The sequence below is a fragment of the Bolinopsis microptera genome, chromosome 5, assembly GCF_026151205.1.
Source record: "Bolinopsis microptera isolate Bmic1 chromosome 5, MBARI_Bmic_1.0, whole genome shotgun sequence".
NCBI lineage: Eukaryota > Metazoa > Ctenophora > Tentaculata > Lobata > Bolinopsidae > Bolinopsis > Bolinopsis microptera.
In genome coordinates, this window is record NC_087076.1 from 22,519,655 (window position 1) to 22,538,987 (window position 19,333).

Here is a 19,333-nt window from a genome sequence, read left to right on the forward strand (position 1 = left end):
TAGTAACAGGAACTGTTAGTAACCTAGTAACAGGAACTGCTAGTAACCCAGTAACAGGAACTGTTAGTAAACTAGTAACAGGGACTGTTAGTAACCTAGTAACAGGAACTGTTAGTAACCTAGTAACAGGAACTGTTAGTAACCTAGTAACAGGAACTATTAGTAACCTAGTAACATGAACTGTTAGTAACCTAGTAACAGGAACTGTTAGTAACCTAGTAACAGGAACTGTTAGTAACCTAGTAACAGGAACTGTTAGTAACCTAGTAACAGGAACTGTTAGTAACCTAGTAACAGGAACTGTTAGTAACCTAGTAACAGGAACTGTTAGTAACCTAGTAACAGGAACTGTTAGTAACCTAGTAACAGGAACTGTTAGTAACCTAGTACAGGAACTGTTAGTAACCTAGTAACAGGAACTATTAGTAACCTAGTAACATGAACTGTTAGTAACCTAGTAACAGGAACTATTAGTAACCCAGTAACATGAACTGTTAGTAACCTAGTAACAGGAACTGTTAGTAACCTAGTAACATGAACTGTTAGTAACGTAGTAACAGGAACTGTTAGTAACCTAGTAACAGGAACTGTTAGTAACGTAGTAACAGGAACTATTAGTAACCTAGTAACAGGAACTGTTAGTAACCTAGTAACAGGAACTGTTAGTAACCCAGTAACAGGAACTGTTAGTAACCTAGTAACAGGAACTGTTAGTAACCTAGTAACAGGAACTATTAGTAACCTAGCAACATGAACTGTTAGTAACCTAGTAACAGGAACTGTTAGTAACCTAGTAACAGGAACTGTTAGTGACCTAGTAACAGGAACTGTTAGTAACCTAGTAACAGGAACTGTTAGTAACCTAGTACAGGAACTGTTAGTAACCTAGTAACAGGAACTGTTAGTAACCTAGTAACAGGAACTGTTAGTAAACTAGTAACAGGGACTGTTAGTAACCTAGTAACAGGAACTGTTAGTAACCTACTAACCTAGTAACAGGAACTGTTAGGTAGTAACCTAGTAACAGGAACTGTTAGTAACCTAGTAACAGGAACTGTTAGTAACCTAGTAACAGTAACTGTTAGTAACCTAGTAACAGGAACTGTTAGTAACGTAGTAACAGGAACTATTAGTAACCTAGTAACAGGAACTGTTAGTAACCTAGTAACAGGAACTGCTAGTAACCCAGTAACAGGAACTGTTAGTAAACTAGTAACAGGGACTGTTAGTAACCTAGTAACAGGAACTGTTAGTAACCTACTAACCTAGTAACAGGAACTGTTAGGTAGTAACCTAGTAACAGGAACTGTTAGTAACCTAGTAACAGGAACTATTAGTAACCTAGTAACAGTAACTGTTAGTAACCTAGTAACAGGAACTATTAGTAACCTAGTAACAGTAACTGTTAGTAACCTAGTAACAGGAACTGTTAGTAACCTAGTAACAGTAACTGTTAGTAACCTAGTAACAGGAACTGTTAGTAACGTAGTAACAGCAACTGTTAGTAACCTAGTAACAGGAACTATTAGTAACCTAGTAACAGGAACTGTTAGTAACCTAGTAACAGGAACTGTTAGTAACCTAGTAACAGGAACTGTTAGTAACCTAGTAACAGGAACTATTAGTAACCTAGTAACATGAACTGTTAGTAACCTAGTAACAGGAACTGTTAGTAACCTAGTAACAGGAACTGTTAGTGACCTAGTAACAGGAACTGTTAGTAACCTAGTAACAGGAACTGTTAGTAACCTAGTACAGGAACTGTTAGTAACCTAGTAACAGGAACTGTTAGTAACCTAGTAACAGGAACTGTTAGTAAACTAGTAACAGGAACTGTTAGTAACCTAGTAACAGTAACTGTTAGTAACCTAGTAACAGGAACTGTTAGTAACGTAGTAACAGGAACTGTTAGTAACTTAGTAACAGGAACTATTAGTAACCCAGTAACATGAACTGTTAGTAACCTAGTAACATGAACTGTTAGTAACCTAGTAACAGGAACTATTAGTAACCTAGTAACATGAACTGTTAGTAACCTAGTAACAGGAACTATTAGTAACCTAGTAACATGAACTGTTAGTAACCTAGTAACATGAACTGTTAGTAACCTAGTAACAGGAACTATTAGTAACCTAGTAACATGAACTGTTAGTAACCTAGTAACAGGAACTATTAGTAACCTAGTAACATGAACTGTTAGTAACCTAGTAACAGGAACTATTAGTAACCCAGTAACATGAACTGTTAGTAACCTAGTAACAGGAACTGTTAGTAACCTAGTAACATGAACTGTTAGTAACCTAGTAACAGGAACTATTAGTAACCTAGTAACATGAACTGTTAGTAACCTAGTAACAGGAACTATTAGTAACCCAGTAACATGAACTGTTAGTAACCTAGTAACAGGGACTGTTAGTAACCTAGTAACAGGAACTGTTATAAAGAGGGAGCAAAACACAGAGGGTTCTGCAGTAAAACTATATAAAAACTATAAAAACTTTTTAAAAAGAGCACGTGTAAATGTTCTCGATTACTTTAGTTTATCGATCATCTTAGTTTCAACTAATTAATATTTATTTAATATTAAGGTTCATGACCAAATAATAATGGTGCTATACCAAATAACTAATAAAAACAACCCTCCGTAAATACCGTTAAATTGTCACCTTACCTGTTGGTACTAGAATTGTAGCAGAAGTTAGGTAGGAAATCGTTGTTGAGCTCATCGTAGATGTGCATGGTTATCTTACCGCAGGGGGACTTCACACTGTCATTAGCTTGTCGGAATATATCGTCAAATGAATCAAGAGTAACGTATTCACATAGCATCTGGGAAGGGAATTGTAAGTAATAAACAGGTTTTAAGGTTAAAATCAGCGCAAGATATTCACAATGAATTAACATCTGTTCAGGTGAATACGACAGGAGATAATAAGAAATGATTTTGAGATAATATAAACCTGATATGTTAGTTTTGCTATTCCAATGAGCGACTGTAACTCAATTATACCCGTCAAATCTTTCGTTTCAAATCTAGGGAAAATTAAAAAGTCCATAACTATTCATAATAAGGATGAATTATTTAGTAACGAAAAATGTCTGCTTTTTAACCATCCACACGTGGAAGAATATAAGTTTTTGGAATATTAAGTTTTCACCCTCAGTGAATAATCTAACACTCGTTCAGACCAGATTTATCACACAATTGGTCACACTCGGTCACACTTGGTCACACTTGGTCAGGATAACTCACTTGGTAATGGCCACCTCTATGCTCTTGTGCATGGCAATGGCCAGCCTCTGTCGTATCAGACGGTTCAAGTCCACGCTTCTTCCCAGGAGCTGTACGTGTCTCTGCTGGAGTATTGTCTCGTATCTGTTGCTCTGACAATTGGGGATCCTAGGGAGGGAGGAGTTACTAGGGTTACAGAGTAATGAGGGAGGGGTTACTAGGGTTACCGAGTAATGAGGGAGGCGGTTACTAGGGTTACAGAGTAATGAGGGAGGGGTTACTAGGGTTACAGAGTAATGAGGGAGGAGTTACTAGGGTTACAGAGTAATGAGGGAGGGGTTACTAGGGTTACAGAGTAACGAGGGAGGGGAGGCGGTTACTAGGGTTACAGAGTAATGAGGGAGGCGGTTACTAGGGTTACAGAGTAATGAGGGAGGGGTTACTAGGGTTACAGAGTAATGAGGGAGGCGGTTACTAGGGTTACAGAGTAATGAGGGAGGGGTTACTAGGGTTACAGAGTAATGAGGGAGGCGGTTACTATGGTTACAGAGTAATGAGGGAGGCGGTTACTAGGGTTACAGAGTAATGAGGGAGGAGTTACTAGGGTTACAGAGTAATGAGGAAGGCGGTTACTAGGGTTACAGAGTAATGAGGGAGGAGTTACTAGGGTTACAGAGTAATGAGGGAGGCGGTTACTAGGGTTACAGAGTAATGAGGGAGGGGTTACTAGGGTTACAGAGTAATGAGGGAGGCGGTTACTAGGGTTACAGAGTAATGAGGGAGGGGTTACTAGGGTTACAGAGTAATGAGGGAGGCGGTTACTAGGGTTACAGAGTAATGAGGGAGGGGAGTTACTAGGGTTACAGAGTAATGAGGGAGGGGAGGCGGTTACTAGGGTTACAGAGTAATGAGGGAGGGGAGTTACTAGGGTTACAGAGTAATGAGGGAGGGGAGGCGGTTACTAGGGTTACAGAGTTATGAGGGAGGGGAGGCGGTTACTAGGGTTACAGAGTAATGAGGGAGGGGAGGCGGTTACTAGGGTTACAGAGTAATGAGGGAGGGGAGTATTGTCTCGTATCTGTTGCTCTGACAGTTGGGGATCCTAGGGTGGGAGGAGTTACTAGGGTTACAGAGTAATGAGGGAGGGGAGTATTGTCTCGTATCTGTTGCTCTGACAGTTGGGGATCTTAGGGAGGGAGGAGTTACTAGGGTTACAGAGTAATGAGGGAGGGAAGTATTGTCTCGTATCTGTTGCTCTGACAGTTGGGGATCCTAGGGTGGGAGGAGTTACTAGGGTTACAGAGTAATGAGGGAGGGGAGTATTGTCTCGTATCTGTTGCTCTGACAGTTGGGGATCCTAGGGAGGGAGGAGTTACCAGGGTTACAGAGTAATGAGGGAGGGGAGTATTGTCTCGTATCTGTTGCTCTGACAGTTGGGGATCCTAGGGAGGGAGGAGTTACTAGGGTTACAGAGTAATGAGGGAGGGGAGTATTGTCTCGTATCTGTTGCTCTGACAGTTGGGGATCCTAGGGAGGGAGGAGTTACTAGGGTTACAGAGTAATGAGGGAGGAGTTACTAGGGTTACAGAGTAATGAGGGAGGGGAGGCGGTTACTAGGGTTACAGAGTAATGAGGGAGGGAGGTGGTTTCTAGGGTTACAGAGTAATGAGGGAGGGAGGCGGTTACTAGGGCTACAGAGTAATGAGGGAGGGGAGGCGGTTACTAGGGTTACAGAGTAATGAGGGAGGGGAGGCGGTTACTAGGGTTACAGAGTAATGAGGGAGGGGAGGCGGTTACTAGGGTTACAGAGTAATGAGGGAGGGAGGAGTTACTAGGGTTACAGAGTAATGAGGGAGGGGAGGCGGTTACTAGGGTTACAGAGTAATGAGGGAGGGGAGGCGGTTACTAGGGTTACAGAGTAATGAGGGAGGGGAGGCGGTTACTAGGGTTACAGAGTAATGAGGGAGGGGAGGCGGTTACTAGGGTTACAGAGTAATGAGGGAGGAGTTACTAGGGTTACAGAGTAATGAGGGAGGGGAGGCGGTTACTAGGGTTACAGAGTAATGAGGGAGGGGAGGCGGTTACTAGGGTTACAGAGTAATGAGGGAGGAAAGGAGTTACTAGGGTTACAGAGTAATGAGGGAGGGGAGGCGGTTACTAGGGTTACAGAGTAATGAGGGAGGGGAGGCGGTTACTAGGGTTACAGAGTAATGAGGGAGGGGAGGCGGTTACTTGGGTTACAGAGTAATGAGGGAGGGGAGGCGGTTACTAGGGTTACAGAGTAATGAGGGAGGGAGGAGTTACTAGGGTTACAGAGTAATGAGGGAGGGGAGGCGGTTACTAGGGTTACAGAGTAATGATGGAGGGAGGTGGTTTCTAGGGTTACAGAGTAATGAGGGAGGGAGGAGTTACTAGGGTTACAGAGTAATAAGGGAGGGAGGAGTTACTAGGGTTACAGAGTAATGAGGGAGGGAGGAGTTACTAGGGTTACATAGTAATGATGGAGGGAGGTGGTTTCTAGGGTTACAGAGTAATGAGGGAGGGAGGAGTTACTAGGGTTACAGAGTAATGAGGGAGGGAGGAGTTACTAGGGTTACAGAGTAGGTAATGATGGAGGGAGGTGGTTTCTAGGGTTACAGAGTAATGATGGAGGGAGGCGGTTACTAGGGTTACAGAGTAATGAGGGAGGGAGGAGTTACTAGGGTTACAGAGTAATGATGGAGGGAGGTGGTTTCTAGGGTTACAGAGTAATGAGGGTGGGAGGAGTTACTAGGGTTACAGAGTAATGAGGGAGGGGAGGCGGTTACTAGGGTTACAGAGTAATGAGGGAGGGGAGGCGGTTACTAGGGTTACAGAGTAATGAGGGAGGGGAGGCGGTTACTAGGGTTACAGAGTAATGAGGGAGGCGGTTACTAGGGTTACAGAGTAATGAGGGAGGGGGAGTTACTAGGGTTACAGAGTAATGAGGGAGGGAGGCGGTTACTAGGGTTACAGAGTAATGAGGGAGGGGAGGCGGTTACTAGGGTTACAGAGTAATGAGGGAGGGGAGGCGGTTACTAGGGTTACAGACTCTGAACTACAGAGAGGGAAAAGAAACAATCACGATGAGTTATATAGTTAACAATGTTAATTGTACAAGAGAGTAGAAACGTGTTACAGTAAAACCCCAATTTACCGCGGAGTTTGAGGAAATAACACATTCGCTATGTGCAGATAGCAGATCTAGATGGGGACTCATGACGTCAACGGATAGAATCACGTGTCAGCGCCCACGTGACTCACCACGTGACTCACCACGTGGGCGCTGTCGGGGGGGGGGGGGGGGGGGGGGGGTAATGACTACCAATGGAGACTTTTGGGCACTAATGGGGACTAAAAATCGTGGGGACTAGAGGTCAACTCGTTGACGTAATTCACCATTTGTCCCCATAAGTCCCCAGAATTTTTGACAGTTATTTATGGTTTCAAGTTAGTTTAATAACGATACGATCGAGATGTTTTGTCCAAGATAAGAGTAGGATAAATCTAAATGGGGACTAATGGAGACTTTTGGGGACTAATGGGGACTAAAAATCATCTAAATGGGGACTAATGGAGACTTTTGGGGACTAATGGGGACTAAAAATCATGGGGACTCGGGGTAAAATCGTTGACGTAATTCCCCAAGTCCCCAAAAGTAGTCATTACCCCCCCCCCCCCCCCCGCGCTGTCACGTGGGCGCTGTCAAGTGGGCCCACATTATTCCAATATTTACCTTATCTTCAGATTGGCAGCATCGTCCTTGAACTTCTTGTCAAGATAAAGAATACAGGCCTTTTGTCGGAAGTAGTTGAAAATGTTATCAGACAGGTTATACACGAACTGATCAAAACACAAGTTCACCTGAAAATAGATTAATATTAGTTAACTTTTAGCTATATAATCAAACGAGCGAGTTTGATTATATACGCTAATCAAACTGCGTATAATGAGATTACTTAATTTTTGGAGTGCAACAACTCATGTAATCGTATTATATTATGTTCAGTTTGATTCGCGTATAACTCTACGCTTCTTCTGTTATAAATCATATTTTTATTAATGGGTTTTTAAAAGATTGCTATCCCTGTGACAATAGGTTATAGGATAAGGTAGGATGTCAAGAGAAACAGTTTTTTGGAGATAACTGAAAAACGATGAAGAGAGTGAAGTGAATAAAAAGTAAACCTCAGCCTCGATTTCGTCATAAAGGAACTGCTTCTTGAAGACAGAGAGTGCATAGTTGGCACTGTCGTTGTAAAGATCCAGAGGGAACAGGATGTATTCCATCATACTGGGATCTCCTGAAAACAAGTTATGTTACCATGACCATGTTAACATAGGGGGGGGGGTACTCAATCTCATGACCCCCCCTCCCCCTTATCATACCACCTCATTTTAAAATTACATCCAATTAAGCTTGTTTATGGTTGCCATGGAGTGTCCAGACTCCAGTCAGAGAACTGTTCAGACTTTTCTTAACGAGAAACCGATAGAGTTTCCCAACTGTGGCAGCCCCTGTAAATTGGATAACAGCCTTTTCGGAGGAAGGCTGTGATTTCGCGGAAGTGTGTGGGGATCCACCCCCGTAACCACCTCCCCCCCCCCCTCCCTCGTGGGAGTGTGTGGGGTTCCACCCCCGTAACCACCTCCTCCCCCCTCGTGGGAGTGTGTGGGGGTCCACCCCCGTAACCACCCCCCTCGTGGGAATGTGTGGGGGTCCACCCCCGTAACCAACCCCCCCCCCCCTCGTGGGAATGAGTGGGGGTCCACCCTCGTAACCACCCCCCCCCCTCGTGGGAATGTGTGGGGGTCCACCCCCGTAACCACCTCCCCCCTCGTGGGAGTGTGTGGGGGTCCACCCCCGTAACCACCCCCCCCCCCCTCGTGGGAATGTGTGGGGGTCCACCCTGAACCTTGTCATTCTCCACTAATATTGTTCTCGTCTCGTGGCAGGCTAAATAGGCTTGAACTTTTGAATTGATTGCTTATTTTCATCAACTTTATAACCTTTTTTAGAAGATATATATGCACTCGAGGCATTCATTAAATGCTGCAGAGCAGAAGTTGATCTCCACCGGCCAACTCAGAAGTATGTTTCACCAGACAACATCGCTGCACCTATCAGATCAGCTCTCAAAGAAGTGAAAGGATGGAAGGATGTGGTTATTAGACCTTTTGACAAAGGGGTAGGATTCTTTCTTCTTGGAGAGGAAGAATATATTCAACGAATAGGTGTACATTTGAATGATAGATCTGTATATAGTATTGTAAATAATGTAGATGATTTAGTTTCAGAATTAATTGATAAAATTTCATGTTGGACAGTCAAGTATAAAGAAGAATTAGGTATGTCTAAGAAGGTCAGGGAGTGGGTTATTCCGTGTACGGAGCTCAACCAGCCTGGTAATATGTACCTGAATCCCAAGGCCCACAAGCCACCTTTGTACCCTGGGAGGATGATTACTACTGGATGTGGCTCGTACATTGAGAACCTATCTGCTCTGACTGCATACGAATTGAAGAAGGCTATTTTAGATTATAGAATTATTGACACCCCTCATTTTTTGAGGAAGATTGATAGCTTGAATGAGTCCACCATATTGTTGGGTAAGGAGGTGATACATGTTGCCATAGATATATCCAACATGTTCACCAATATCCCCAGGGATATGGGGATCCAACAATGCACCAAGCACCTGAATGAAAGAAGTAGTTATGATCAATTGTTCAGTACAGAATGCATTATTAGTGCTCTAGAAATCACTCTTGATTTCAACATAGCTTCGTTCAACGGTATAACATACCGTCAGGAGCGTGGAGCGGCGATGGGTCCTAAGAACTCATGTGAGTATGCAGATTGTGCAATGGATAAGATCGATATTTTAGTTAATGAAAGAGATTTAGAACATGGCCCGCCACACAGACCAGCATTCTGGGGTAGGTTGCGTGACGATATATACATGGCCTGGCCTGGTACTGTTGAGGAGCTTCTACAATTTATGGAATGGCTCAATAGTATCCATCCGGACCTTGTGTTTACTTACGACTACTCTAAGGATGGTGTTGAGTTTTTAGACACCTATGTCTATGCTGTTGGCGATGTTATTCATACCAAACTTTACTCTAAGCCCAGTGACACCCACTGCTATCTCATCCCCACCTCATGTCATAGGAGCCATGTTCTCAAAAACATACCCTATGGTGTGGCGAGGCGAGTGAGGCAGAACAATAGTGAAGACACTAATTTCTTAGAGCAAAGGGAGGTACAGGGTGGCCCATAAGTGACTACCCACACGCAACCTCTTAATAACTCACGTAATTCGTCTCCAAATTGCACCAAAATTTCAGAGATTATAGATATGGGTCAAACTTAGATTTCCTGAAAGTTTCGTAAGCCACGCCCAATTACAGTGGGCGTGGCGTGACACTCCCTCTTTTTCACTATTGTCTTCATAAAATGAGGACGCTTTAAGCTAAGAACTCAAAATTTTTTACACACATTTGGCTTGATAATTGAAAACTTTTCCAAAAGTTTCAAGTTCATTGGTTAAAATATGGCTGAGTTATGACCATTTTAAAATCCATCGGATATGTGATCCGAGCACTCAGTCAGTGATCTCGTCACTTGGTTAATGGCCTGTTTACCTGTTTGGCTCACATGCACCGCTTGATTGGTTGCAGCCTGCTTATGGGCCGGCCTATACAGCCCACAGAACCATCGGACAACATCTTGGAACTCACTGGCCGGCTAGAAGTCCTGACCTTACACCGTGTGACTTCTTCCTGTGGGGGTGGGTGAAGGACCAACTCTATAAGAGATATCCTATTGCAAACATCACGCAGCTAAAGCACCATCTGATCGACATCATCCATAATATGGACCCAGCGTTTGCTACGAACGCTTGTCGGAGTGTGACGAAGCGGTGCCTCAAGGTGATTGCAGCTGGCTTTTGTGTGGGAATTTTTATTAGCTGATTTCATTTATTGATTTATCCTAAAAATTTGTGTTTTCCTTTCTAGCAAAGTCATCATCGGTATCCAATCAAAGCCTAATGAACCTCATTAATACACGCTAACGCCTTACTCTTGATCAGATTGGGTGACGAGATCACTAATTGAGTGCAAATATCATTGACTGAGTGCTCGGATCACATATCCGATGGATTTTAAAATGGTCATAACTCAGCCATATTTTAACGGGGGTGATGCAACGTCAATTAATGTCAATTAATGTCAATTAATGTCAATTAATGTCAATTAATGTCAATTAATGTCAATGTCAGTTTTGCAAAATTTTGGAATACTGACATTAATTGACACGATATTTTTCGACCAGAGATTATGTAGTTCTACCATATTTTTAGCACTTTAGAAAGTTTATATCATCAATTTATTCACTACTATCACATATGGAAATGTGAAATGTGAAAAAAATTAAGATCATTAAACAATAAAACTAAAATAATACGGTTTTCCGAAATTTAATTTTCTTAAATGGGCGTGGCCATCCAAGGGCGTGGTTCTCAACATCATCAGAACTTAAAACCCACATTAAACAAAATGCCTTCATGACATTTATATTTGAATAACGAATCTTAAACAGCTAACATTACTCCTTCATACTAAAAAAGCCGATTCTAGATATTTTACCTGTATAAGAAACCAATAAAATATGGGCGTGGCCGGTGGGGACCGAAGATGGAAGACTTGGAAGCTGAAATTTTTTTTTGGTGGTCTTTAAACCTAAGGATCAACAGATAAGAACATACTCATAATTATTCAAGGACATTTTGTTTTTTTGAACCGGTCTAACTTACATAGACGTGAATATCTTGAATATTTATCGAATAATGATAATCTCAAATTTCAAGACATATTAATGTCAATTAATGTCAATTAATGTCAATTAATGTCAATTAATGTCAATTAATGTCAATTAATGTCAATTAATGTCAATTAATGTCAATTAATGTCAATTAATGTCAATTAATGTCAATTAATGTCAATGTCAGTTTGGGGTTTTTATGGAATACTGACATTAATTGACGTTGCATTCCCCCCATTTTAACCAATGAACTTGAAACTTTTGGAAAAGTTTTCAATTATCAAGCCAGATGTGTGTAAAAAATTTTGAGTTCTTAGCTTAAAGCGTTCTCATTTTATGAAGACAATAGTGAAAAAGAGGGAGTGTCACGCCACGCCCACTGTAATTGGGCGTGGCTTACGAAACTTTTAGGAAATCTAAGTTTGACCCATATCTATAATCTCTGAAATTTTGGTGCAATTTGGAGACGAATTACGTGAGTTATTAAGAGGTTGCGTGTGGGTAGTCACTTATGGGCCACCCTGTATATACTGGTTACCTTGTAGCCCGTGGTTACCATTCTAGTATTGTAGACGATGCTTTCAACAAATTTAGTGATATAACCAATAGGAAAAACTTGTATGCCCCTAAAAATAAGGATGAGACGACTACTTGTCTAATACCCATGGTGATGGATCAGAATCCAGCACTTCCCAACATGGGGAGCATTATTCACAAGTATAAGCACCTTCTTAGTCTCGATCCAGCCTTGAAGAAGCTAGTACGTGCTGACAGTGTATTTGTAAGTCACCGAAAGAATCAAACTATCGGTGGCATGCTTGTACACAATAAGTATCGTGCTAGTGGAACTGTAAGCAGTGATAGAGATGGAGAAGCCACTGCCAGTCAATTTCTTGAACCAGACGCTGCAATATTGCCGGCTGTTCGGGAGGCTGACAACGCAGGGTGCCATGCCTGTGGAAAATGCTATGTTTGTAAGCAAAGTTTCCTGTCCCCTTGTTCCAAATTTAGTAGTCACCATTCTAAACAAGTTTTCCCTATTACTAAAAATATAACTTGTCAGAGTAATAACCTTATTTATTTAATGGAGTGTAGAACTTGTAAACAGTCGTATGTAGGATATACTACTTCTAATCTCCCTAAGAGATTTTCTAATCATAAGAGCCACATTAAGAAAGGTATCAGAAGTTGTAAGTTAGTAAATCACTTTTTAGATATTGATCATGATTTAGATTTTAGTTCAGTAGCCTTATATAACTCTTCACTTAGTACGCACCTTTCTGTTATTATAGTGGAAGCTCTTGAATTTAAACCTGAAATAAGTCAAGCAGATAGGGAAAAGGCCATGGAAGCTAGAGAGGGGTTCTACCAGACCCAATTGAAAACCCTTGAGCGTTATGGGGGTATGAACACCCTCGATAGTAACCACATCCTTTTTAAATCCGCTGGAGCTTAGTGTTTAGTTTATTTATTTTATTTGACATGATCTCAGCCTATTAACCCGTGTTTAGTTTACATTATTGCTATCAGAGACGTGTTATATTCATTACTATTTATATATTTTTACTGCTTGATTCAGAGAAATCTAGCTTTTTCCGAGAAACTAATCTTTAATAGATTAGATAAAATGTACGCAGCCATTCTTTTCGTTTGATTATTACCCAGTATATTTTAGTTTTGTACCGTTTTAAGTCACATAGTTTTGTACGTCTTCCTAAGACTTGTTTTCCTTTCCTAGTTTGTAAGTTATTTTAAAGATTTGTGAATATTCCAGTTGCTTTTAGAACAATTTTATCTCAGATAACGATGTTTAATAAAATGATGCAAAGACTTATTTCGAAGATCTAATCAACACCGACTTTTAATGTGTAGGAGTACAGCTACAAAATATATATATATAATATAAATATTATATCTCTTCTAACTACAGATTAGTTAACGAAATGTAATGTATTAGTTTCTAACTACAGATTAGTTAACGAAATGTAATGGGGGGGGGGGGGGGGGGGGATCATGTTATTTTTTGTCCGTTTTTGTCCGTTAATTTTTGTCCGTTTTGAAAATATAGCTGCCAAACGGACAAAAACGGACAAAAACGGACAAAAACGGACAAAAATTGTAACTTTTGATTTAAATTTTCTCCACAATTTGTAACAGGCTATCTGCAGAAATGGGTAGCCCGGTTAATGACCATGGTCCTTTCTCAAACTTTTAAACTTCAATTAGGCACAAAGAATAGTCTACACATTTTTTAATAACATAAAAAGGGATGAAAAGTTTTATTACTGGAGAGTAAAACTTTGTTAAACACAAAGATTCCAACAATAATTATAAATTGAACAAATTATTGAGAGATGAAAGAGAGGAAAAGGAGGAGGGGGGACTGAGGAGGGGACTGAGGAGGGAGAGGAGGGGGGCTGAGGAGGAGTGAGACTGAGAAGGAGAACTGAGGAGGAGGAATGAATAGGAGGAGGAGAAGAAGGACTCAAGAGGAGGAGGACCCAAGAGGAGGAGGACCCAGGAAAAGGCCCCATGAGGAGGACTGGGGAGGAGGAGGACCGATGAGGACTGATGAGGACTGATAAAGAGGACTAAGGACGAGGAGGAGGAGGAGGAGGAGAACGACTGAGGAGTGAGGAGGAGGACTGATGAGGAGAAGGAGGTGTATGAGGAGGATGAGGAGGAGAAAGGAGATAAAGGATGAGGATAAGGAGGACTGAGGAGGAGGACTGGTGAAGAGGACTGATGAGGAGGAGGACTGAGAAGGGGAGGACTTAGGAGGACTGAGGAGGGGAGGACTTAGGAGTAGAAGGAGGAAGAAGACTGAGGAGGATCAGGAGGACCCAGGAAGAGGAGGAAGAGGAGGAGGACTGAGGAGGAGAAGGAGGACCCAAGAGGAGGAACCAGGAAGAAGAGGAGGGGGAGGACTGAGAAGGAGGAGTGAGACTGAGAAGGAGAACTGAGGAGGAGGAATGAATAGGAGGAGGAGGAGAAGAAGGACTCAAGAGGAGGACTGAGGAGGAGGAGGAGGACTGAGGAGTAGAAGGAGGAAGAAGACTGAGGAGGATCAGGAGGACCCAGGAAGAGGAGGAAGAGGAGGAGGACTGAGGAGGAGAAGGAGGACCCAAGAGGAGGAACCAGGAAGAAGAGGAGGAGGAGGACTGAGAAGGAGGAGTGAGACTGAGAAGGAGAACTGAGGAGGAGGAATGAATAGGAGGAGGAGGAGAAGAAGGACTCGAGAGGAGGACTGAGGAGGAGGAGGACTAAGGAGAAGGATGAGGAGGAGGACCCAAGAGGAGGAGGACCCAAGAGGAGGAGGACCCAGGAGGAGGACCCAGGAAAAGGCCCCAAAAGGAGGACTGGGGAGGAGGAGGACTGATGAGGACTGATGAGGACTGATAAAGAGGACTAAGGACGAGGAGGAGGAGGAGGAGGAGGAGGAGGAGGAGAAGGAGTGAGCAGTGAGGAGGAGGACTGATGAGGAGGAGGTGTATGAGGAGGATGAGGAGGAGAAAGGAGATGAAGGAAGGAGATGAAGGATGAGGATAAGGAGGACTGAGGAGGAGGACTGGTGAAGAGGACTGATGAGGAGAATGTGTAGAAAGAATAGTCTACACATTTTTTAATAACATAAAAAGGGATGAAAAGTTTTATTACTGGAGAGTAAAACTTTGTTAAACACAAAGATTCTTGAGCACATTTTGAGTCAGACTCAAATGCGCTTAAAAACATTTTAGTATATAACAATAAATTATGTTAACAATAACACCAACAATAATTATAAATTGAACAAATTATTGAGAGATGAAAGAGAGGAAAAGGAGGAGGGGGGACTGAGGAGGGGGACTGAGGAGGGAGAGGAGGGGGGCTGAGGAGGAGTGAGACTGAGATGGAGAACTGAGGAGGAGGAATGAATAGGAGGAGGAGAAGAAGGACTCAAGAGGAGGAGGACCCAAGAGGAGGAGGACCCAGGAAAAGGCCCCATGAGGAGGACTGGGGAGGAGGAGGACCGATGAGGACTGATGAGGACTGATAAAGAGGACTAAGGACGAGGAGGAGGAGGAGGAGGAGGAGGAGGAGAAGGACTGAGGAGTGAGGAGGAGGACTGATGAGGAGAAGGAGGTGTATGAGGAGGATGAGGAGGAGAAAGGAGATAAAGGATGAGGATAAGGAGGACTGAGGAGGAAGACTGGTGAAGAGGACTGATGAGGAGGAGGACTGAGAAGGGGAGGACTTAGGAGGACTGAGGAGGGGAGGACTTAGGAGGAAGAGGAGGATTGAGCAGGAGGAGGACTGAGGAGTAGAAGGAGGAAGAAGACTGAGGAGGATCAGGAGGACCCAGGAAGAGGAGGAAGAGGAGGAGGACTGAGGAGGAGAAGGAGGACCCAAGAGGAGGAACCAGGAAGAAGAGGAGGAGGAGGACTGAAAAGGAGGAGTGAGACTGAGAAGGAGAACTGAGGAGGAGGAATGAATAGGAGGAGGAGGAGAAGAAGGACTCAAGATCAGAGGAGGACTGAGGAGGAGGAGGAGGACTGAGGAGTAGAAGGAGGAAGAAGACTGAGGAGGATCAGGAGGACCCAGGAAGAGGAGGAAGAGGAGGAGGACTGAGGAGGGGAAGGAGGACCCAAGAGGAGGAACCAGGAAGAAGAGGAGGAGGAGGACTGAGAAGGAGGACTGAGACTGAGAAGGAGGACTGATGAGGAGGAATGAATAGGAGGAGGAGGAGGGTGACTGGGGAAAGGATTGAGGAGGAGGAAGACTGAGGAGGAGGACCCAAGAGGAGGAGGACCCAGGAGGAGGACCCAGGAAAAGGCCCCAAAAGGAGGACTGGGGAGGAGGAGGACTGATGAGGACTGATGAGGACTGATAAAGAGGACTAAGGACGAGGAGGAGGAGGAGGAGGAGGAGGAGAAGGAGTGAGCAGTGAGGAGGAGGACTGATGAGGAGGAGGTGTATGAGGAGGATGAGGAGGAGAAAGGAGATGAAGGAAGGAGATGAAGGATGAGGATAAGGAGGACTGAGGAGGAGGACTGGTGAAGAGGACTGGTGAGGAGGAGGACTGAGAATGGGAGGACTTAGGAGGACTGAAGAGGGGAGGACTTAGGAGGAAGAGGAGGATTGAGGAGGAGGAGGACTGAGGAGTAGAAGGAGAAAGAAGACTGAGGAGGATCAGGAGGACCCAGGAGGAGGAGGAAGAGGAGGAGGACTGAGGAGGAGAAGGAGGACCCAGGAGGAGGAACCAGGAAGAAGAGGAGGAGGAGGACTGAGAAGGAGGACTGAGAAGGAGAAGGAGGACTGATGAGGAGGATGAGGATGAGGAGGATCAGGAGGGTGACTGGGGAAAGGATTGATGAGGAGGAAGACTGAGGAGGAGGAAGAGGAGAAGGACTGAGGAGGAGAAGGACTGAGGAGAAGGAAGTGGCCCCCCCCCCCCCCCCCCAGGAAGAGGAGGAGGACTGAGGAGGAGGACCCAGGAGGAGGAGGACACAGGAAAAGGCCCCAGGAGGAGGAGGATGACTTGGGAGGAGGAGGACTGATGAGGACTGATGAGGAGGAGAAGTAAGTGGATGAAGAGGATGAGGAGGACTGAGGAGGAGGACTGGTGAGCAGAAGGAGGAGGACCCAGGAGGAGAAGGAGGAGGAAGGAGGATAACTGAGGAGGAGGAGAAGGACTGAGGAGGAGAAGAGGGATCCAGGAGGAGAACCCAGGAGGAGGAGGAGGAGGATTGAGGAGGAGGACTAAGGAGAAGGAGGACTGATGAGGAGGATGAGGAGGAGAGTGACTGGGGAAAGGACTGAGAAGGACTGAGGAGGAGAATGCGGACTGAGGAGGAGGAACCAGGAAAAGGAGGAGGAGGACTGAAGAGGAGGACTGAGAAGGCGAAGGAGGACTGATGAGGAGGATGAGGATGAGGAGGAGGGTGACTGGGGGAGGACTGAGGAGGAGGGTGACTGGGGGAGGACTGAGGAATATGAGGAAGACTGAGGAGGAGAAGGACTGAGGAGGATGACTGAGGAGGAGGACTGAGGAGGAGGAGGAGGACTGAGAAGGAGGAGGACTGAGGAGGAGGAGGACTGAGGAGGAGGAGGAGGAAGAGGAGGAGGAGGAGGAGGAGGAGTGAATAGGAGGAGGAGGGGGACTGGGCAGGACTGAGGAGGAGGACTGAGGAAAAGGATGAGGAGGAGGACTGAGAAGGAGGACTGAGCTGAGGAGGAGAACTGAGGACTGAGGAGGAAGAGGAGGAGGATGAAGAGGAGGTGGACCCAAGAGGAGGAGGTCCCAGGAGGAGGACCCAGGAGGAGGACTCAGGAGGAGGAGGAGGATGACTGAGGAAGACTGAGGAGGAGGAGGAAGCATCTAAATATTATTTCCATTTTTGTTATTTTTTGTCCGTTTTTGTCCGCTCTATTTTTTGTCCGTTTTGATAATATAGGGTTCCGAACGGAAAAAACGGATAAAAAACAGGATCCCCCCTGAGGAGGAGGAGGAGAAGGATGACTGAGGAGGAGGATTGAGGAGGACTGAGAAGGAGGAGGACTGAGGAGTACTGAGGAGGATCGCTGAAGAGGATGGCTGAGGAGGATGGCTGAGGAGGATGACTGAGGAGGATGACTGAGAGGGAGGAGGAGGACTGAAAAGGAAGAGGAGAAAGAGGACCCAGGAGGAGGACTCAGGAGAAAGAGGAGGAGGAGGACTCAGAAGGAGGAATGAGGAGGACTCAGAAGGAGGAATGAGAAGGAGGAGAACTGAGGAGGAGGAGGAGGAGGACTGAATAGAAGGAGGAGGGGGACTGGGGGAGGACTGAGGAGGAGGAGTACTGACGAAAAGGATGAGGAGGAGGACTGAGGAGAAGGACTGAGGACTGAGGAGGAAGAGGAGGAGGATGAAGAGGAGGAGGAGGACCCAGGAGGAGGAGGACTGAGGAGGATGATGAGGACTGCAGAGGAGGAGGACTGAGGAGGACTGAGGAGGACTGAGGAGGATGGCTGAGGACGATGGCTGAGGAGGAGGAGGAGGAGAAGGTGGAAGAGGAGGAGGAGGAGGAGGAGGAGGAAGCATCTAAATGTTATTTCAATTTTTGTTATTTTTTGTCCGTTTTTGTCCGTTTTTGTCCGCTTTATTTTTTGTCCGTTTTGAAAATATAGCTGCCAAACGGACAAAAACGGACAAAAAAACATGAGCCCCCCCCCCCCCCCCCCCCATGTAATGTATTAGTTTCTAACTACAGATTAGTTAACGGTTACTATGGTTACTAACCCATTTCAAGTATGTGACTAGTGAGGATCCATGGCATGCTCATCTCGATAGGAAACTGTATCTTATCCTCCAGCTGCAGGTAGAACTCCCGGTACCAGAACTGAGGCAAGTCCGAACAGTCGCTCAGCACTGTCCCAAAGTTCAGCAGGTCTTTGTAGAAATATGACCTGACCAGGTATGTAGAGTTACTAATGTTGTTACCATGGTTACTAATGTTGTTACCATGGTTACTAATGTTGTTACCATGGTTACTAATGTTGTAACCATGGTTACTAATGTTGTTACCATGGTTACTAATGTTGTAACCATGGTTACTAATGTTGTTACCATGGTTACCTGACCAGGTATGTAGAGTTACTAATGTTGTTACCATGGTTACTAATGTTGTAACCATGGTTACTAATGTTGTTACCATGGTTACCTGACCAGGTATGTAGAGTTACTAATGTTGTTACCATGGTTACCTGACCAGGTATGTAGAGTTACTAATGTTGTAACCATGGTTACTAATGTTGTTACCATGGTTACTAATGTTGTAACCATGGTTACTAATGTTGTTACCATGGTTACCTGACCAGGTATGTAGAGTTACTAATGTTGTTACCATGGTTACTAATGTTGTAACCATGGTTACTAATGTTGTTACCATGGTTACCTGACCAGGTATGTAGAGTTACTAATGTTGTTACCATGGTTACCTGACCAGGTATGTAGAGTTACTAATGTTGTAACCATGGTTACTAATGTTGTTACCATGGTTACTAATGTTGTTACCATGGTTACTAATGTTGTTACCATGGTTACTAATGTTGTTACCATGGTTACTAATGTTGTTACCATGGTTACTAATGTTGTTACCATGGTTACTAATGTTGTTACCATGGTTACTAATGTTGTTACCATGGTTACTAATGTTGTTACCATGGTTACTAATGTTGTTACCATGGTTACCTGACCAGGAATGTAGAGTTACTAATGTTGTAACCATGGTTACCTG

At 44.3% G+C, this 19,333-nt stretch overlaps 1 protein-coding gene across 1 annotated transcript in view; it reads right to left on the reverse strand.

Moving 5' to 3' along the window:
- Positions 1 to 19,333, reverse strand: part of LOC134815553 (cytoplasmic FMR1-interacting protein 2-like) — a 123,754-nt gene that overhangs the window by 5,217 nt on the left and 99,204 nt on the right. Inside the window, exons 17-22 of the mRNA XM_063824094.1 lie at positions 18,337 to 18,503; positions 7,439 to 7,554; positions 6,987 to 7,114; positions 3,254 to 3,400; positions 2,961 to 3,033; positions 2,672 to 2,829 (exon numbers count right to left, since the gene is read on the reverse strand). Coding sequence (XP_063680164.1) covers positions 2,672 to 2,829; positions 2,961 to 3,033; positions 3,254 to 3,400; positions 6,987 to 7,114; positions 7,439 to 7,554; positions 18,337 to 18,503 — 789 coding nt within the window. The remainder of the gene's footprint in view (positions 1 to 2,671; positions 2,830 to 2,960; positions 3,034 to 3,253; positions 3,401 to 6,986; positions 7,115 to 7,438; positions 7,555 to 18,336; positions 18,504 to 19,333) is intronic.